The following is a 21003-nucleotide window of genomic DNA, read 5'->3' as shown; positions in this document are numbered from 1 at the left end:
GCAAAGCAAAAGGGAAAGGAGAGTGACTTCCTGAGTGCAGCCAAACTCCAGGCTCAGCTCCCCCAGCCCAACACCTCTTCTGCAAAAGAAGGATGGAACTCTGGTTGAAAATATTCAGCAGCTGGAGGCAAAAAGAATTTCTTACAGATGTTTTATTCCTTCCTGTGCATAAGGTGTTCCATTATCCATTAAAATCCCTTTAGTGCCAGGTGAGGAGCCAAGAGTCAGGAATGCTGTGGTTGTGGTTGGAAGGAAGGCTCTGCACAGCCCACAGACAGCCTTGCTTCTCTTTCTGAGCAAGGATTTCAGCCCTGACAGTAATTGTGGGGGGTTGCCCTTGACACTAACAGCCACTGCTTTCAATCAGTTTCCATCTCCATCTCCTGCCAGCTCAGCTTTGCTGGGGGAGCAGCTGGGGCTGGCAGAGCCCCCCAGCTCCAGCCAGGGCAGGGCAGGGCAGGGAGCTCCTCTGCCCCTGCAGGAAAAGCTGCTGCCTCTTCTGTGACTCTCAGAGGAATGATAAACCCTTTCCATTCCACATATTTCACCTCACATTCCCCCATTTCCCCCAAAATATTTATATATATAATAAAAGATATATTTTATAATATATAAAATTATAGAAATTATAAAAAATATATATTATTTATAAAATTTTATTTATTTATTTATTTATTTATATGCAGAAATATTTATATATAAAGATAAATCAGAGGGGCTTCTAACTGTCCCCTTTCCTACAGGAAAGGCCTGGGCCTTTCCAGCCAGGAGGGACAGGGCTTGGCTGGTGTTACACGAAGGACACCACAAAAGGTTCCTCTTTCACTCAGACACAGGAATTTGGGTTTTGCCACCAGTGACGAAGCTTAGCCCGATGATATTTCAGTTTACCAGACCCAGTGCAGGAGTGCAGCACCCTGGGGATCTGGGAGCAGAAGCTCCCAGTGACAAACCAGCAGTGCAGCTGCTTTTGGCCTCGTGTCACTTTGGGTCCCCAGCTCTGCTCTGCCTCATCTGTGCTGTCCTGCAGGCTGCTCTGCTGGCTCAGGGCTGTTCCATCTCTGTTTTGGGGTACAGCCCCAGGTCTGTCAGTGACGCCAGCCGGGGTCTGTGTACAAATCACCAACAGGACAGGACTGCTGGGAACGTGCCTCGAGCCGTTTGATTTTCCACCATCAGCCTCATTCCATGGTTATGACAATGGGAAGATGCCAGCAGCTCACATCCCAGGCAGCAGAACAAGAACTTAATGTTACAACTTACTTTATAAGCTTCTTGACCAATCACACAAAGCAAAAGCACATTGACAGTAGTTCCATCCAACCACTATAAGCACAGGTACCTTTGGTTAAACAATGCTTGCTTATTTTGAATACAGTACCTGCTTGTAAGCCTTAAAACACAATGCACAGAGCTCCATTATTAAGCTTAAAACTTCCTAATATCTTGCTAGATAAACTTTCTACATCTTAGAGAGGTATTCAGACATGCGTTAATCCACAGACCATTGTTCTATTTGTCCTTGCTTTTCTACAGTTTAAATAATTTTCCTGCTGACCAATCTCATGGCTGCTGCTGACCTCCAATCACAGTTCTGCTGTCTCTCTGCCTTTTGCAGCTTTCCCAAAACCCTCTGATTTTCTGGATTCCCACATGTCAGGAGCAGAGCTCCCCTCTCACACACAGCATTAAAAGAGAGAGGGAGCAGAGCTGGCACCTGTTCCACTCTCATCCTCATGGCAAGGCAATGAGTAGATGGGGCTGTGAGAAAGGCAGTGCTCCACTGTGAGTGCAGATAAGGAGTTTCTAGCTTTTTTTATCACTGTACTTAGAGGTTTTAATATAATTCAAAGGTTTGAATGTTAGCAGGGATAGAAGAAAAGCTTCCTTAGAAATATAACAAAATAAAATAAAATAAAACAAAATAAAATAAAATAAAATAAAATAAAATAAAATAAAATAAAATAAAATAAAATAAAATAAACAAACAAAAAAACCAAAACCAAAACAAACAAAAAAACCCACCAAAACAAAAAAACCCTCGTTCTTGCAACATTTCTTCATGGGAGTGCCAGCCATTTATTTCTTCTCCAAGCAAAACTTTTTTTCGTTTTTAATTAGTTAAAATAAGTATTTTAACTAATTAAAGTCTTAGTTTAATTAGGGCTCAGTTAAAATGCTAATTAGTATTTTAAGAATTAATATTAGCACGGATAATGAAATATTGTTAAACCAGCACTGTTAAACCAGAATTTCAAGGAAATTCTCAATAATCATTGAATGGATTGCGTTGGATTTGAAGGGACTTCAAGGAAATTCTCAATAATCATTGAATGGGTTGTGTTGGGTTTGAAGGAACCTTAAAGATCCTCTAATCCCAGCCCCAAATAGTGGAGGCATCCAATTCAGCTCCCTACATTTATCAATTATTAGAAGCCCCTGATGGGCAGGGGCACCAGGAGCTCTCACATCCTCCTCAGAAGGAACCAGGCTGACCTGCAATGCCCAGGCTGTGCAGTTTAATCCCATCTCCACTGGGTTACAGCCTGGTTCCTCAGTCCATGCTCAAACAGCCCCAGCCAGGAACTCTCTGTGTCTGGTTTCAGAGCTCTTGGGCTCCCTTTGAGCAGGCAGTGATGCCTGAGATGCTCAGGGCTGCCTGTGCTGCCCCTTCTGTCCCTGCTTTGCCCACAGGGCTCAGCTGGCACCTCTAGCAATGTGCCTCATGTTCATGGAGTGGCAAAATTATCCTTTCTCTCTTAAAAAGGAAAAAAGCCCAGAAGTTTCTCTCCTCAATTAGGTAAAATGACATCTCTTAGGACCCTGGGGACTTCACCTCAAACTTAAGGATAGCCAATCGGACAGGAGCCAAAAAGTCCCACCTGAGCAATTTACTAGATAAAGAAGATAACAAAATGAAATAATCACTTTTGTGAGGTGTTTTACCAGGAGCAGGAGGGGCTCTTGCACCTGGATTGGTTTTTCTCTGTAAAGAGTTTGTTATTTTGTCTTTTATAAAACTTTTGTTGTTTCCAACAGTACCATAGAAGCCATCCTGCTGATTTTATGTCATCTGAAGTGGCTGAGATGCCTCAGGTGTGCTATAGATCTGTCGCAGACATCTTTTCATTAAAAATCCTTTCCTTAGGATTTTTCCTTCTGAGAAGCTGAAAGGCCTCAGGAACAAAATGTAAACAATGGTTATCTGCTGCTGTGGAATGCAACAGGTGCATCTGGGATTGGTCTCACATGGATGTTTGGAATTAATGGCCAATCACAGCAGAGCTGGCTCTCTCTCTGTCCGAGCCACAAACCTTTGTTTATTCATTCTTTTCTGTTCTTAGCCAGCCTTCTGATGAGAACTTTTTATTCTATTCTTTTAGTATAGTTTTAATATAATATATATCATAAAATAATAAATCAAGCCTTCTGAAACATGGAGTCAGATCCTCGTCTCTTCCCTCATCCTCAGACCCCTGCAACCACTGTCACATAGATCTCCAAGAGCTTATCAGACCCGGCTCAAGGAGACCCCAATATCAGGCACCTTCAGGCCAGCACATGCACACTTTGGTTGAGGTTTTTTTCCCCTTTATCTCCCTTATTCTGACATTTCTCATCCTCTCAGTCCCACGAGTGCTGCAGTCAATTCTCCAGGCTCTATAGAGTGTGGTGCTGTCACAGAAAGGCAGAGAGAGCACAATCAGGCCCTCAGCTGAGGTTCTCAGGTAACCCTGTGGATCCAGGAGTTCCTCACAGGGGATTTTGTGCCTGAGCCCCCCAGATGCCTCAGCTGTGCCCTCCAGGCCTGGATGTGGCTGAGCAATTTCCACCCCCAGTGCTGAAACCACGGATTTTGCTTTCCTGGTGAAGTGCTGACTGTGTTCTTCCTGCACAGAGTCAGCAGCCCCAGCCAGGGATGTGCTGTGTCCACAGTGACCTCTGTTTAAACCTGTCCTCATTGTTTGCTGCGTTATTCCCTCACCCACAGCTCCTGTCTGTGCCACCCCACACAAACACCATTGGTGAGCATTTCTGCTCCTGCACTGGGAGGATGACTGTGTACAATCCCAATTATGGTCAGTGAGATTTTTTTAAAGGGCAAATTAATCACTTCTGCAGGCTGAATCACCACCTTGAGGTGCTTCTCTGCAGGAGAAAACACAAAGAAACTCAGCCAGTAAAAAACCAACAGCCGTGCGAAGCAAAAGGAAAAAAACTGTAAGAGCAAGGTGGGGCCAGGGCTTGCAGCTCCTCAGTCCTGCTAACATGGATTTCTCCCTTCCTATCCCAAAATTTTTCCCTTCTCTTTGCTAAAATAAGCAAAGTGGAATGCAGAATTTCTCCTGGGCTCCTCAACACCATCCCTGAAGCAGCAGAGTTCATCCTGCCCTGGCAGGAACTGGGGAACCTGGGAAGAAACCCAAGATCAGGAATCATCCCAAGTCCTGCCTGACCTGGCAGAGCTCCCAGGGATGCCTTGAAAAGGCTGGCCTGGAACAGAGGATGGATGGGGCTAAAGAATAAATTAGGGATTTATTAAAAGGATCTCCTCAATGGATCCACCTTGGGCAGCTCACACTGGGACACACATTCAACACTGAAGCTGTGATACAGAGGCAAAATGAATTTTAGGAAACTGAAAAGATAATTTTAGAAGAAACAGAGACTCAATTTCCACTGAAGAAAATACAAAGGCAATTAAAGCACATTTTTCACAGCTGTTTTCTCTACCAAACCCTACAGAAACAGTGAGATTTTAAAAACACATTTCTTGCAGAGCAGATTGAAGTTGAGATTTTTGGTCAAGCCAGAAGCAGAGGACAATGCAGAGCCAGGGTTCCCTGTGCTGAACTCCTGCTGCTGCTGCTGCTGAGCCAGGAGCAGCCTGGGCTGAATGCCACCCTCCATGGGCCAGAACCAAGGGCAGGCACAGGCCAGACCTGTGCTCTTGGCTCTCCTGGAAGTTATTGAGACTGTGGGAAATGGAAAGGCAGAAACTTCCACACACAGAGGAGGGTTTGGTCTGCAGCCTTGGGAGAAGCCTGGATTGATGTAAAAATACAATACACAGACATTAAGCAGAAAAATCATAAACTTATGTTTCTATTGTAAGGAAGAATATGCCTTAAGTAAGTAAAAAATTGGATTGATAAAATGTGAAGGGTTCATAATGTAAGGATGGGGTTGTATGGAATAAGCTGAGAGTTCAGAGGTTATGATAGAAGCATTCGTGAGCATGTGACACCATGGGGTAAAAGTATCCACAGTGCAGTAGAAGTGAGTAAAGGTAAAAGGTTAGAAAAGCAAAATTAATCCTGTGGCAACTGTCCATTGGATCAGAAGGTTTATATTGCCTTGTGACTGCTTTGAGCTGTGGCTGGCTGCTTGCTCCTCTAAAATCTCACAGCCTCTGAGACTGATGGTTATCTGAGCAGTAAATCATAGCCCCAAAATATTCCCCCCCCTTTAATTAATGCAGTGATAATAATTACGACAAAATTAAGCTAAAAGCCCACAGCACCATTCAGCAGCATCACTTTAGCAGAGCTCTTTGCTTTGCCCACCTCCAGAGGGTGATCTGGTGCCAGGCACAGCCCACAGCCACAGGGTGAAGCCAAGTCTCCATCTGCTTATGGGGGGCAGCAACATTTCAAAGTTGATGGGTTTGATTTGGTTTTGAAGAAATTTTCTGCATGTGTGCCAAATATTAATATCTCAGGTTTCCTTGGCTGACCAGGGGAGTCTTGTAGCCAAAAGCAAAAAATGCTTCAAGGAGAGTTACAGAAGTGACAGGACATTCAAAATTTCTTATGGAAACCCAGGGCACTGGGAATATTTCTCTGCATGCTCTGGGGTGCCCTGACCCCCAGGGCAGCACTGACTCTGACCCTCATCCATGGAGAAAGTTTCCCACACTTCAAGACAGACTGGAACCCACAAAAGTGTGCAATAGATTATAGAGAGCAGTGCAGGTGCGTCACTGGGTGAGAAATTGAGGGTTTGGGGTTTTTAGTGTGTTGTGGATGGCAGCAAGATGGAGGGCACAGGGTGCTGTCCTGGGTTTCTTCTTCAGCTTCTTCTTCCTCCTTCTCCATGGGTTTGGGTGGCATTTTGTAATTGGGCAGAAGAGTCTGCACTGTGGGCTCTGTGGGATCAGTTATTGGGTTAAAAGGGAAAATAATCCAGGTGTCAGCTCTTAACTGGATAGTTTAGTCTTAAAAGACCTTGTACCAAGAGATTGTTGGCCATTTTGTGCCTTCTAATGCAAAGCTGCTGAACTCACAGCAGTGAGACTGTTTTACTGATAAGGAATAATAAACACCTGAGTGTGAACATGAAACTGCTGTCCAGCTAGAACACACCAGTAAAACATTTGTCCTCTCTGGCCTTATTTGAAGGAAGAGGTGGTTGGGTTTCCTTTTCTGGAATTGATGGAAATCAATAGAACCAAAGAGAGCTTTTGGCTTTCCTTGAGGTGCTCCACAGGCAAGGCCTCACCCACCTCCTCCTCAGGTGTTCCTGGCATGGGGGGGACAGGAGGGCTCAGGGGGGCTCAGAGGAGCTGGGATTGATGTGGGGATGCAGAGATGGGATTTGTGTGGGGATAGAGAGCTGGGATTTGTGTGGAGATGGAGAGATGGGATTTGTGTGGGGATGGAGAGATGGGATTGGTGTGGGGATGCAGAGCTGGGATTGCAGAGCTGGGAATGGTGTGGGGATGCAGAGCTGGGATTGGTGTGGGGACAGAGCTGGGATTGGTGTGGGGATGGAGAGGTGGGATTGCAGAGCTGGGATTGCAGAGCTGGGATTTGTGTGGGGATGCAGAGCTGGGATTGGTGTGGGGATGCAGAGCTGGAATTTGTGTGGGGATGCAGAGCTGGGGTTTGTGTGGGGATGGAGAACTAGGATTTGTGTGGGGACACAGAGATGGGATTGGTGTGGGGATGGAGAGCTGGGAATGGTGTGGGGATGCAGAGCTGGGATTTGTGGTGGATGCAGGGCTGGGATTGGTGTGGAGATGGAGAACTGGGATTTGTGTGGGGATGCAGGGCTGGAATTTGTGTGGGGATGCAGAGATGGGATTGGTGTGGGGATGCAGAGCCCTGGCAGCTGGTGCTGATGCCTTCCAGTGCCTCTCCTCAGGACCCTCACAAACCAAACCAAGGACACAATATGGAAATTCAGCCCCTCTCTGGTCTCCAGCCCTGCTCCCACACCAGTCCAGCTGTCTGGACTTCATCACACAGCCTGGGTGAAGTTTTATACCAAGGCATGGCAGACTCTCAAGAAATCCACAAGAAATGTGGAGTGCAAAATTCTTATCAGCTCCACGAGATACAATGGAAGAAGATAAATGTGAGATTTGTCTGAGATGACTGTGAATAAATCTGAGCTACTGATGCCTGTGGGTGGCTCTGAATGAAATACTCACTTCTTGCTAATGGAAATATTTTGATTAACAACTTTATTTGCCTAGCAGCAAATGCCACTTTTTTTCCTTTTAAATTACAGACAAGTGTCATAAAAGATTTCATTTGCACATTAACAAGATATTTATAAAGTACTTGATATTTGAGTTCCCTCAGCAGGCAATTACAGATATGTTCTATTTTTTGAACAGTTTTGGTTAGGCATTTCAATTAGTCTCAAGGTGACTTCCAACACTCAAATACATCCTGAGGGATTCCCCATAAAACTGCTTGTAATAATGAGTTCCTTGTGCTTACTGCAGCACTTCTGAGTGCAGGCATGACACAGCAGCCACTGAAAAGTCTGGTTTTCCAAGCACACAGACAACAGCAAAGCAGGCCAGCACAGTTTCATGCAGTGGGATTTACTCTCAGGTTTGTGAGCCCCGAGCCCAGAGGAGGAGCCTGCTGTAAATCACTTTAATTCAGGCGCTGCCTTTTGCCATGGATCCAGGGAAGGGATTCCCTCAGCCCCAGTGCTGTGGGTACAGGCACATCCATCCTGCCTGGGGATCTCCTGCAGGACTGGGCACGGGCTCTGGGGCTCTGGGAGCTGCTGCCTCTGCTCACACCAGGCTCATTCCCCTCCTTGCCTCCTGCCCAGGGCATCCTGCTAAAATCTGGGGTTTGCAGGGAGCTGGAGGGGGCTGTTGTAGATGCAGAGCACTTGTGCTGGTCCCGCTGATGCCTTGGGATTTCAGCTTGTATATTTTTCATGTATTTGTAATCCTGCAGTTCTTTAGTGTATAACTCCTTATGCTCTTCCCAGGGAGGTGGTGGAATCACCATCTCTGGATGTGTTTAAAAAAAGGCTGGACATTGTTCTTGGTGCTATAGTCTGGTTGAGGTGTTAGGGCATAGGTTGGACTGGATGATCTTAGAGGTCTCTTCCAACCTCATTATTCTGTGATTCTGTTAATCTGTGATTCTAAACTCCACACACAGTGTGAGCTGCTGCTTTCCCATTTTGGGCAGACACAACAATTCCTCTCCAATCAAGGACACCTCACTGCCTCAGGCCCCAGAGATGGAAACAAAAGTGAGTTGGGGGGAGAAAACTTGGGGTACATGGCTTCATTACCTGAAGCTGGAATTGTCAGATGAACCCCCAATATGCAAATGGTCCAAACTTATAAAGTGTGAAACCTGTGAGCCATGGTCCATTTTGGGTGTAGCCCCTGGGGGGCTTTGTCTGCCCTGAATGTACCTGAAGGCCCTTCCATAAATAGAACTGCTTTTATTCCCTTAATTCTGTCTGGCCTCTGGTTTTCAGATAGCCCCAAAAGGCATCACAGCCCAGCTGTCAGGGACACACTCAGCACTCACCACCCCAGCCCTGCCCTTAGTGCAGCCACCCCAGGAGCTCCCAGGTGTGGGAAATAGTAAAGGTAAGAAGATTTTCAGAAAAAAAAAAAAAAAAAAAAGAAAGAAAACCTTAGAAACAGCAGAGGAACTTAGAATCAGCTGTAGCTGCAAAGTCTGGAGGTAGAAAAAGTTGCAATGGTACAGCAAGCAAGGATATAGAACAGTAGCTTGGGTCTTAGGCTTTGCTAAGATATACCTTAAGACTGCAGGAAAATGTGCTTAGCAAGATGGTAGAAGGTTTTAAGCTAAATAATGTTGTATTGTGTATTGTTAATAGAAAGAAGACAAGCAAACATTGTGTGAAGCAGGTGTACATGTGCTTTTAGTAATTAGCTAGAAGAACTGTCTGTAAGCTTTAGCAATGTGCCATTGGCTAGAAAGCTTTTAAGATGCTCTGTATCAAAGCCACCTTTGGCTGCTGCTGGCTGTAGCTGAGCTTTGCCATGCTCCCCCTGCCTCAGCCGTGTCCCGAGGCTGATGCTGCAGTAAAGCTCGAGGAAGGTTCCCCAGCAGGGCTGCCCTGTTTGTGCAATGCCCAATGGACACAGCAGCACCCTCCCTGTGGCTGTGCTCTGTCCCCAGGTGAGCAGCCTGCCCCGGGGGCCGGGCCGGGGCCGGGAGCAGCGCGTCCTGCTCATGGTGATGGTGATGGTGCTGTGCTTCCTCCTCTGCTGGCTGCCCTACGCAGCTGTGGCACTGCTGGCCACCTTCGGGCAGCCTGGCCTCATCAGCCCTGCAGCCAGCATCGTCCCAGCCATCCTTGCCAAGAGCAGCACTGTCTACAACCCCATCATCTACGTGTTTCTGAACAAACAGGTCAGTGAAATGCCTCCCTTCCCTTCCCTTCCCTTCCCTTCCCTTCCTTTCCCTTCCCTCCAGATTCCATCTGTGCAAGGAGGGACAAAATAGGGAGGGGAGATTGGCACTGTCATGTTTTATAAAAAACCTTCACCAGGATTTTCTCCTGAGAAGCCTCAGAAAAGAAATGTAAACAATATTGTCTGATTGCTTGGAATGTGGTCTGGAGGTTGCTCACCAACAGGTGCATCTTTGATTGGTTCCATGTGAATTGCTTTTAATTAATTACCAATCACAGTCCAGCTGTGTCAGACTGGTCAGTCAGGGGTTTTTATTATTCATTCCTTTCTAGCCTTCTGATGTCTCCTTTCTCTTTGTTTAGTATAGTTTTAGTATATAATATAATATAATATAATATAATATAATATAATATAATATAATATAATATAATATAATATAATATAATATAATATAATATAATATAATATAATATTGTAATGTAATGTAAAGTAATATAATATATCAGCCTTCTAAGAACTTGGAGTCAATTCTCATCTCTCACTTCATCCTGGGACCCACAACAACACAACAATTAATAACCACGGGAGATAAAGAGAGCATCAGTGACATCACCCAGATCCATGAGAGGGAAGCTCTGAAAAACAGCTCCAAGGAGCAAATCTATTCAACAAATCTGCATTTTTTGGCAGTTGGGCAAGCAGCTCCCCACATGTGCAAATAGCAAATGATTTTTTGGTCCTTCCTTTCCATTGCCCAATTCACCAAAAAGAGAAGAAATCCGTGTTCTGGCAAGAGTGGAAGCACCAGGCATTGTCTGAGGTGTCTCAGGTATGTGAAGTGTTGTGAGGATGTGAGCCCTTGCTGCCCCACACCCAGCCCAGCACATTGCCCGCAGCAACTCCTCCTCCTCACAACCCCAGCTCTCTGATTTACTCCTGATTTACTCTTTTAACCCCCCTGAAATCCTTCAGCCACTTTGTCCTGCTCTCCCCTCCAGGAGCTGGTGAGGATCTGCAGTGCCAGAGGAGCTGGGCTGGCCCCTGGCACAGGGACTGACAATAAAAGTGAGGATGAGCAGAGATCTACAGAGAAAACCAGAGAGCATCAGAGCTCCTCCAATCCCTCAGGCAGCTCCAGCTCCACCAGCCCATTGCACTGAATCTTTGCATTGCTGGGATTACAGCAGGTGGATCATTTGTTTCCCTGGGTCCAGCAAATTGTCCACTTGAAATGGTTTTTGGAAGCTGTTAGGAAGCACAGACAGTAAATTGCTCACTCTCTCTCGGAAACAAATGATGATGGTAAAAGATTGATTTAAGTCTGGCTTGAATTAGCTGTGGGTGCTTTTCCTGGGACATGAGAAATTGCCAGGGAGTCAAAGTTTCCATGACAGCATCCATCATCTCCTCAGCATCCATCATCTCCTCAGCATCCTCCAGCTCCACTCAGTGCCACAAACAGCCCAGGGGGTGCAGAATTCCCTGACACCTTCCCTGGGATAGGAGCCCTTCTTTCCCTTCTCCTCCATAATTTAGCTCTTGAATAAGGTCTCTGATGAAACCCCTGCAGTGTTGGGGAGCTGCTGCCATCCCCTGCCAGGGAAAGCCCAGCACACAGAGGGTAATTCTGCCTCACTCCCAACACCCCCAGCCCTGCTCACCCCAGAGAGGCAGCTCAGAGCCCCCAGGCTGATCTGAACTTGTTCATGTGCAAAGAGCTCTCCAAAACAACACAGACTGCGCACAGGAGTCTTCTACAGACAATTCTAAATTAATCTTTTTACTGAATAGCTTGCTGACACAAACAGCAGCTAGACACAAATTAAACTGGGTTTGTCCATGCCAGACTCCTGAAGTTCACCATGAACTTTTACTCCAGGTGCTCCACACACGCTTCATTTTGTTTTTGGAGGGGGTTTTGAGGTTGGGTTTTTTAAATTTTTCTTCAGTTCCACTTGGTTTGCATTGCTCAGTTGGTATTTCAGCAGCAATCAGTGCTCAGGGTTCTATACTCAGTGCAGAATGAGAAGTCAATAGTTTGGGTTTCCCTGCCCTCAGGAGAGAACCTCAGGCCAGAAGATGCTGCAGCCACCCAGGAGTGCCAGGCATGGGAGAGCAGGAGCTGTTGTTGTGGTGTTAATGAATTGTTGTGGTGTTTCAGGTGTTAATGAATTGTTGTGGTGTTTCAGGTCACCCAGAAAACCACATTCAACACCAACAGCATTCCTGAGGCTGTGGGAACCTGGAGGAGATGCCTTGAGAGCTCCCACAGTGACACTGCCCTCTAATTCTGGGCTATTCCTGAAACAATTCTGTGTCCAGGCTTCCCCCATGCTCTGGCCAATGCTCAGAAATCTCTAATGAGGCTGGATAAAATCTGAGAACAGGCCAGATAAAATAACATTCACATGCAGGAAATGCATCCAGGCAAGGACCAGGTGAAGGTTAAGCAGATTGAGGAGACTCTCCAGTGAAACAGGAATTCACTGGGGATTAAACAGCTGCAGAAAGGTACCTGGGAAGAACCATGTGAGCTTGACTATGAGGGCAAAGAAAAAATATAAAATAGACAGTACCGCCCATGAGTTTTGAAGCTGCTTAATATTTCAATGCTGATGAAAAAATTCTGATTACTACAAAGTAAGTTTTTAGTCCTGACAAAATGCAGTTTCTCATTGAAAAAAAAAAGGAACCTCAGCTGATACAAAAATTGTGTAAAACTTTAAAAAAGCCACTTTGCCCAGCAAGCAAGGCTGCTGATGAAAAACCAGCATGATTTTCCACTTGGCTGTTGATAACAAGAGTTGTCAGAGCTCATTTCTAGCAGCTGTGTTGTACAAAGAATTACCAGTAATGTTGTTTTGGACGCTTGAGCGTAGAGATCAGTTACCAGCCTTTGACCCTGCAGCCTTGGGGAGGCCATGCACACAATCCACACCACCTAAAATCCCCATTTTTTCAGCTACAGGCAGTTTCCTTGTCCTCATGCTTTGCACATTCCCTCTGCTCTCAGATCCACAGAATGTTCTGCTGTGCAACTGAAAAAATCCCTCCAGTTATGGGTATTGAACCAGCCCCTCCTGAGAGCTTAAACATCTCATCTTTTCCCTGGTCAGACCCAAACCAAAGCAGCCAGCAGTTTGATTGGTAACTCAATTAATTCAATCCATTCCCCACTCTGAGCAAGGGGATGTATCCATACCCTGATGGAGGCAGCAGGAGTGACTCTCAGCTCCCCAAAATCCCTGTGCACAGCAGGGTTTGCAGCAGGTGACAGATCCTACAAGGAGAAGTTTTAGTCCCTTCTAGTCTCTGCCTTGCACAAACTCTGTAATATCTGTGATCAATAAAACACAGGACAGCTGCTGGAGGCCTGTGACCTGTCCCAGAACTTTGTTCAAGGCTCCCTCCCCTCTGTGCTGCTCTGCTGAGCACAAGGACATGTGTGACATTCACAGTCTCTGGAGAGAGAGACACACAATTCTCCCTCCCAGGATTTTCCTGGAGAAGCACAGAGAGAAGAAGAGAAAAATTCCTATCTCTATTCTCTGCTCCTGTTGCTTTTGCACATGTGGAGTGTGTTATGGAGATTGTTCACTTGAAGGGATTTGTCAGTTGGATTCTGCTGAGGATTGTTTTGTTTCCTTGGCCAGTTGGCTCAATGTGACCGTGTTCACAGGGGTTCTTGGACTGGGGAAGAGATGAGGATCTGACTCCATGTTTCAGAAGGCTTGATTTATTTTTTTATTATATATATTATATTAAAACTATACTAAAAGAATAGAAGAAAGGATTTCATCAGAAGGCTGGCTAAGAATAGAAAAGAAAGGAATGATAACAAAGGTCTGTGGCTTGGGCTCTGTGTCCAAGCCAGCTGACTGTGATTGGCCATTAATTAGAAACAACCACATGAGACCAATCCCAGATGCACCTGTTGCATTCCACAGCAGCAGATAACCATTGTTTACATTTTGTTCCTGAGGCCTCCCAGCTTCTCAGGAGGAAAAATCCTAAGGAAAGGATTTTTCATAAAAGATATCTGTGACAGCTCAAAGCTGTGTCCAGGCTGTCTCAGTCACAGTTTTTTCTTTAGTCTCTTTTGTATAGTATAGCATCTCTTTAGTATAGTTAAAATATAGCATTAATGTAATGTAGTATAGCTTAATAAACAATTGTTCAACATTCTTAATAATGGACTCAGATGCCAATCATCCCCTGCATTCAATAGATATATTTTATTTGAGAAAACATTTCAACCTCCAATACAAAATATTGTCACACCCATCCTGTTCCAGAGCTATCCCAGGAACTTAATTAACACCAAATCATGAGATAAAGCCCAGCTTATAAAACCTGAGCTGAATTTAACTCCTGCTGACTTGCTGTTCTCTTTGTGTGCCAGTTTCACAGGTGCTTTGTGGAGCTCCTGAGGTGCAACAAATCCCCCCAGAGCTCCTTGCCCAGGCTGAAACAGCAAGAACAAACCCCAGGTTCTGAAGAGCTTCTGCCAAAGCCCAGCCAAGCCCAAAGGAGAGATCCAGAGCTTGGTGCTGTGGGAGGGCTCCAAGAAATAAGCTGCATGTGAGGAGAGGGGAACAAGGCTCTCCAGGAGGGAATGGCCAGCCTGCAGATGGCCCCACTCTCCCTGGCTTGGATTATCTCCTCTAAAAAGTCTCATGTTGCTTTTCAAACAAACACAAACAGATAATGATGAACTATGCAGTTACAGGGTAAAGCTCTGCTAAAATTTAAAGTGCATGTATTGGTTATGCTTCAAACTTTAGAAATTGCAGCTGAAGCTTAGGAAAATATGTATTTGAGGGACCTTTTAATTGTCAGCTTATGAAGTTAGTGCAGCAAAAGATAACTTCCCCCAGCACTCAGTGAAGGAGCAGCTCTGAATGCACAGCCCCTGTCTCTGGAATCTCTGGAAATGCCACTTGGTGAGCTTTAGGAACAAAGCAGAGGGATCCTTTGGGCAGGGGGTCTCTGGGGGCACCTATGGGGGCAAGGGGAGCCAGGGAGGCTGAGAGTGCAGGGCAGCCCTGGGCAGCAGTGGGAACAGAGCTGGGAAACAATTCTGGGGAAACAATGTCAGGAGCCAGGACATCCCTCTGTCTGTCCTGAGCAGCCAAGACCCCTGCCAGGGGGCTCAGAGACCCTGGCACAGAGCCCAAAACACCTGTGGGTTTGATTATGACCCGTGGAGCAAATTACCAACCTTAGATGAAGATCTGCAAGTCACAACAGTTTAGGTAGAATAATAGTGAAGTTATCACAGGGTGGAAAAGTAGATTTTGGGGTTTTTGGTATGGAGTTTCAGGAGGCAAGATGGAGGGATCTGGGCATGTCCAGCCTTTCTCCTTCTTCTTCTTGGCCTCCATCTTCTGCTGTGATGGTGGCACTGACAGATTGGTTTAGAGTAGAAGCTCACTGTCTAACACAGGTGATGGGTATTGGGAAGTAATTGTAAACATTGTACAGGTAGATTTTAGTATAAGGACATAAAGGGGGCAGGCAGAGTGCCTGGAACTGTCCTGCTGGACGGACCTCGGCAGGGCAGGAGAAAGAATTTTATAGATAAGATGCAATAAACAACCTTGAGACCGAGAAATGAAGAGCCCTGACTCCTTCTTCAAGCGCTGGGCTGGGAAAAGAGACTTTGGAACTCTTCTCGGGGTCCTTCTGACCAGACAGACATCCCGACAAAACAATTCTGCTGAAACAACAATTCTCCTTCCACCCAGAGCTGTCCCTGTTTCCCCCCAGGGATCCTTCTGCAGGTTCCTCCTCCTGGGCATTTTTGGGGAGGGAGGGACAGTGGTGCCTCCTACAAACAGAAAAGCATTGGGAAGCCCCAGAAGGGCAGCTGGAGGAAAAATGATAAACAAACAAAGAGGGAACAACCTTCTCCCTCATCAACTCTGAGCACAATCTCAATATTTTGACATATTTGAAAATATTTGACAATATTTTCATCCCAGATTGGAAGGAAAACATGAAATGGCACTATTCTGTGGAAAATTACTTTTCTAGCCCCAAACTACATGGGAATGCCTTCTTTCAGAGGAGTTTCACACAGAAGCAAATCCACAGCCCTCCCATCACAGCTGTCAAAAATTTGTAGCACAGTGCTGTAATTACCATAATTAGCCAGCAAAGGGGTTTGGGGAGTGAACACTGTGCATATCATTACCAGGGTACCTGTTCCAAAAGGATATTTTTGATTTTTCAGATGATCAAAGCTATCTTTTTCTTCTAGGGATGTGGGTTTGTTTTTCTTTGCAATATTAACAAAATCTTTATTGTAGTCACAACATTATTTCACAACCTATTTCTTTTTTTATCCCTAAACCACAACTGTGCTAATAACCTACATAACACCAAATGTTTTAAAATACAGAAGCAGAAGCCATGAATTGAGGTTTTTACTGAGGTGATATTAGTGGATGAAATATAAGCAATAGATGCACTTACTGCTAAGCAATACTAATCAATTATTTATTCCCAAGCACATCTTTTTAAAGAGTAGTTTGTTATTTTCCGATTAGAAAGCATGCCAGGAATTTTCCAGTTCATCTTTTCCCTTGATATTGTCTCTAGGTGGATTGTTAAATTCCAGTATGAATTTGTGCATTAATAGCAGTATTGCAGCTCTGTGACTGGTGGGTTTTGTACACGTAAGGATTTGTTCTTAGAGCATACAAATCTGGTGTTGGTAGGTGTCTTGGAGACTTGAAATAATTCATGGTTTGTGATAAAAATGTGTGTTTTCAGCACAAATTGTTGGTTTCTGTCGCATTAACCCTGTAACCTGCTGCAAACCCCACCTGAGAGCAGCTTGTACCTGCCCTGCTTGGAAACATGCAGGATGTTGTAGCTGTAAATAAAAATATTCTCCAGTGGTACCTCCCCAGCCTCCTCTCCTGGTCAGCTCAGCACCACAGCCCTCACCCATCCCCACATCTGGCACCAGGGACAGCAGCTGCACCTGGCCTGGGCTGCCCAGCAGCTCCTCTGGCCAAACTGCTGGATAACACCATCCAGGTGACACCAATTTCATGAAAAACACACAGAAAAGGCCAAACACACACACCAGCACAAGCAGAACAACACCAGAATCCCCAGATTTCAATTCACACTTCCAAAGTGACAGCAAAATTCTCCTCCTTGAAAAGAAGGTACAGCTCCCATTTGTTTCAATGACTGTACAGCTCTCTACTTTCTGAGGTTTATGAGCAGCTTGTAATTTCATTTCAGCAGGCAGGTTTGCTGCCATTAAAAGAGATTATAATTTCATAACCATTTACCTGGATTTTTTTTTAAACCAAGCACTGTGTAACCAGCAGTATCACATGGTGTTCAGCAAGCAGTCAAACCTTCCTTTACCTATTTTTCAGCACCTTCAATATATGAAAAATGAGCTAAATGACTGAAATTCACCCCTTGCACTACTTTGCATCCTTTTCTTTTGTGATAAGGAAAATCTATTTGGCTTTGAATGAATCATCTCACTGCATGCAGACCCAATGCCCAGAGAACACCCCAAGGGAGACTTTGCTGAATTTTCAGATACAAACACAAGAACTGGGTTTAGAGTCAAGCAGAACTGATAGCAGCAAGGAAATGAACATTAAACAGTTCAAACAGCTCCGTGTCCTTCAGAGCTCTCCCTTCCCAGCATCACAAAAGGAACAAAGGATGATCAGGGCACAGGCACCACCCTCAGGGAGGAGGGAACCTTGCACATCCCTTGGGACTCATCAGATGTGAGATGTCACCAGATGTCACCTCCCAGAGGCACAGACCCCCTTGTACCCATCACAGGAAAAGCTTCCAAGAACTCTTTCACTCTTTCCTTTTCTGCCTGGATTGTGGTGGCCCCGTTCCAGGAAGGGATGAGGAAAAGTCCCTCCAGGCAATGGGAGCTTTCTCACCACTGTAAGAGCGCTTCAGGCCCACAGGCTGAAACTTCATTTAAAGCAAATCAGTTCTCAGTGCCCCTGTGCCTCGCCTTGAATTGAACAGAAATACCAGCTCAGCTGTAAAAGGCCAAGGCCCCAGATTAGAAGAGAACAAGCCCAAGTCCTGCAGGAGAAGGAGCAGCACCCTCTGGAGCTGCAGGGAGTTCATCCCAAGGAATTCGGGGTTCCTGGCACGTGGGTACAGCCAGCACTCATTGTGGAGTTACCCTGCAGAGTTTCTGTCAGCTCTGGGGCCAGGACAGCCCCCAGCCAGGTAGGAAGCTGACACACAGGTTATTTTTACATAGCACAGGGGAACTAAACTTAGTGTGATGAACAATGACTGCAGTTGCTGTAGTGATTGATTTTATTTGCCTTCCCACATGGGCTATATGGCTTTTTCTCCCCTAATGCCTAGAGAATATTGCCCAAGAAAGTGGGCAACACCAGTCACACCACTGACAACTGAATGACATCCAGCACCCAGAAAGTGCTTTTGTGTTTATTGGGTTTCCCATCAAACTCTGAGCAAGTTCAATAACAGATAAATTAATTATATCAGAATTACACCAGTACTGTCACAGACATCTTTTACGAAAAATCCTTTATTTAGGAATTTTCCTCCTGAGAAGCTGGGAGGCCTCAGGAACAAAATGTAAACAATGGTTATCTGCTGCTGTGGAATGCAACAGGTGCATCTGGGATTGGTCTCATGTGGTTGTTTCTAATTAATGGCCAATCACAGTCAGCTGGCTCAGACAGAGAGCCAAGCCACAAACCTTTGTTATCATTCCTTTTCTACTGTTAGCCAGCCTTCTGATGAAATCCTTTCTTTTATTCTTTTAGTATAGTTTTAATGTAATATATATAATAAAATAATAAATCAAGCCTTCTGAAACATGGAGTCAGATCCTCATCTCTTCCCTCATCCTCAGACCCCTGTGAACACAGTCACACTCCAGTGATGAGGATTCATGCAAGCATCACCCTGCTGATCTAAATGCAGTAAAAATGCACCAAGTGCCAGCCACAAACCCTTCAGCAGAAGTTGCTGTGATCCAAAGATAAAAACATCCTTAGAAAGGAGACCTGGGAGAATGAACAGAGAGGCTCCTGCTCCCCTGGCTCTCAGTCAGCAGCTGACACAGTTACACAGCCCAAAGCGATGAACAATGGAGAAGGAATTTCTGCATCTATTTAAGAAAGATTGAAAATAAAAGAAGATTATTAAAGTCACAGTGCACACTATCCTGTTCCATCACAAGAACTGGAAATATTTACACAAGCATTAGAAGACCAATTACCTGCCTTTGCTTTGTTGAACTGCTCGAGTTTAACAATTCATTCCCACCAAATTGGAATTTGAGGAAACACAGGGAAAAGACCCTATCTTGTCCATCTACATAACCCAAATACAGACAATAATTTGAGGTATTATTGCACAGTGCCTTCTATAACAACCTCAGAGAGGACTCTTTATTTCTTTGCCTTTATTCCTGCACATGGATGCTCAATCCTGACTGCAGAGGGGTTTGCTCTCAGGAAGAAACCTCTCCATGTGCACTACTGAGCAGAAGAGGGATTTAACTCTCCCCTTAAGCCCCAAAGCAATGAATCCAGTCAGGCTGCAAGTTTTCCAGCAGAGCAGAAACCAAGTAGGAAACCAGTGTACACTGAGTCAGTCAGGTGTGACCCTGCCTTCTCCAAAACAAGCTCTCCTTGGTGAGGTGTCTGTGCTCTTCTCCAGCTTTTCAGGAGCACAGCAGATGGAGGTCTGCAGCAGCCTGGCTTTCAAAAGGGGCAGATTTGGGGTACTGGAGTCTCTGTGACCCCAGCCCCTCACACCTCCATACAAGCCTTTATTTGAAATCTTTTGAGCAGTTCCCTCAGCATCAGTGTGGTCAGTCTGAGCTGAGAAGCTGCATTAAGTCTGCAGGATTCACCCTCTTCAGTGAGCTGTGCCTCTGAGGGTAATAAATAAATAACTTGGTTTCCTGGCTGGTCTTCCTGAGTGAAGTTCTCAGGCTCGCTCTACTGAAAAACTCCCTCTGGGCCTTGGAAGAGCCAACCAGTCTATAAACAGCCCATGAGAAACATCTTACAAGTTTAAAATTAGCATGAAAACCACTGAGATCTCAAGTATGTTGCAGAAATAACAAAATCCCTTTGTGTGGGAGCCCAAGGGTGACCTCAGTACTCCATGGAGAGCCCTTTCCCCAGCAGGGTTCTGCTCTCCCCCAGCTGTGTCAAAGACACCTTTTACGAAAAATCCTTTCCTTAGGATTTTTCCTCCTGAGAAGCTGGGAGGCCTCAGGAACAAAATGTAAACAATGGTTATCTGCTGCTGTGGAATGCAACAGGTGCATCTGTGATTGGTCTCATGTGGTTGTTTCTAATTAATGGCCAATCACAGTCAGCTGGCTTGGACCAAGAGCCAAGCCACAAAGCCTTTGTTATCATTCCTTTTCTACTGTTAGCCAGCCTTCTGATGAAATCCTTTCTTCTATTCTTTTAGTTTAGTTTTAATATCATATATATAATAATAAATCAAGCCTTCTGAAACATGGAGTCAGATCTGTGTCTCTTCCCTCATCCTCAGACCCCTGTGAACACCATCACACAGTAGGGCTCAGCTCTCCCCCAGGAGACCCTACCAGGGCACCTCCATCACCATCACCCCGTGCCCAGCTCAGGTTGTTACAGGACATGCCAAGGACTGGGGGACCCCTCAGATCCAGTGGGCACCCTCCAGTCACAGCAGGGCTTTCCACGTCTAAAGCCCAACGTCAGCTGTGGTTTTCATCCTGAAAGACGAAACCAGATCTTACAACTGAGATACAAATAAGGGAGAGGAAAACAAAAGAAAAACATCAAGATTACTCCACAAGTAAAGAAGGAGCAGCCTCTGCCCTAAAACCTCCATCTTGCTTTACAGATATTACTATATTGTTATACCTTAATCTCTAAGTTTTCCACCATGTGATATTACACACTTCTCTTCAAACACCACAGCCACAATCCCAGTTCCATCAATCAATTTGGGACCTTCTCCACGGCCTCAGGTCAATGCAGTGTTCTCCTGGGGGTCAGTGCCTGTCAGCACAGAAACTCTAAAATTCTCAGCAAGCAGGGTTTCAACAGTGTATAAATATGGTAAATAACAAAAATGTTCCCTTCAATCCAAAATGATGATGATTGCATAAAAATAGATTCATGGCATAAAGGAAGATTGGTTAGCAACAGAAAGAGCTTCATTCAATCTTAATTCTACATGTTGAGGTTTTTAATATAATTTGCCTAAAACCCCGACCACTTTGCATTAAAAACCAGACAACGACACAGTGGTAAATCAATGAGAATGAGATTAATCAGACAGGCTTTCCA

The 21003-nt window shown here is 45.2% G+C and overlaps 1 protein-coding gene across 1 annotated transcript in view; it reads left to right on the top strand.

Moving 5' to 3' along the window:
* Positions 1-18088, top strand: part of LOC131562655 (pinopsin-like) — a 33988-nt gene extending 15900 nt beyond the window's left edge. The window contains exons 3-5 of the mRNA XM_058812481.1: positions 9420-9653; positions 14058-14207; positions 18038-18088. Of these exons, the coding sequence (XP_058668464.1) occupies positions 9420-9653; positions 14058-14207; positions 18038-18088 (435 nt within the window). The remainder of the gene's footprint in view (positions 1-9419; positions 9654-14057; positions 14208-18037) is intronic.
* The last annotated feature ends 2915 nt before the right edge of the window (positions 18089-21003 follow it).

Source organism: Ammospiza caudacuta, chromosome 11 (assembly GCF_027887145.1).
Source record: "Ammospiza caudacuta isolate bAmmCau1 chromosome 11, bAmmCau1.pri, whole genome shotgun sequence".
NCBI classification, from domain to species: Eukaryota; Metazoa; Chordata; class Aves; order Passeriformes; family Passerellidae; genus Ammospiza; species Ammospiza caudacuta.
The sequence above is the reverse complement of the archived record's forward strand: the minus strand, read 5'-3'. Positions and strand labels throughout refer to the sequence as shown.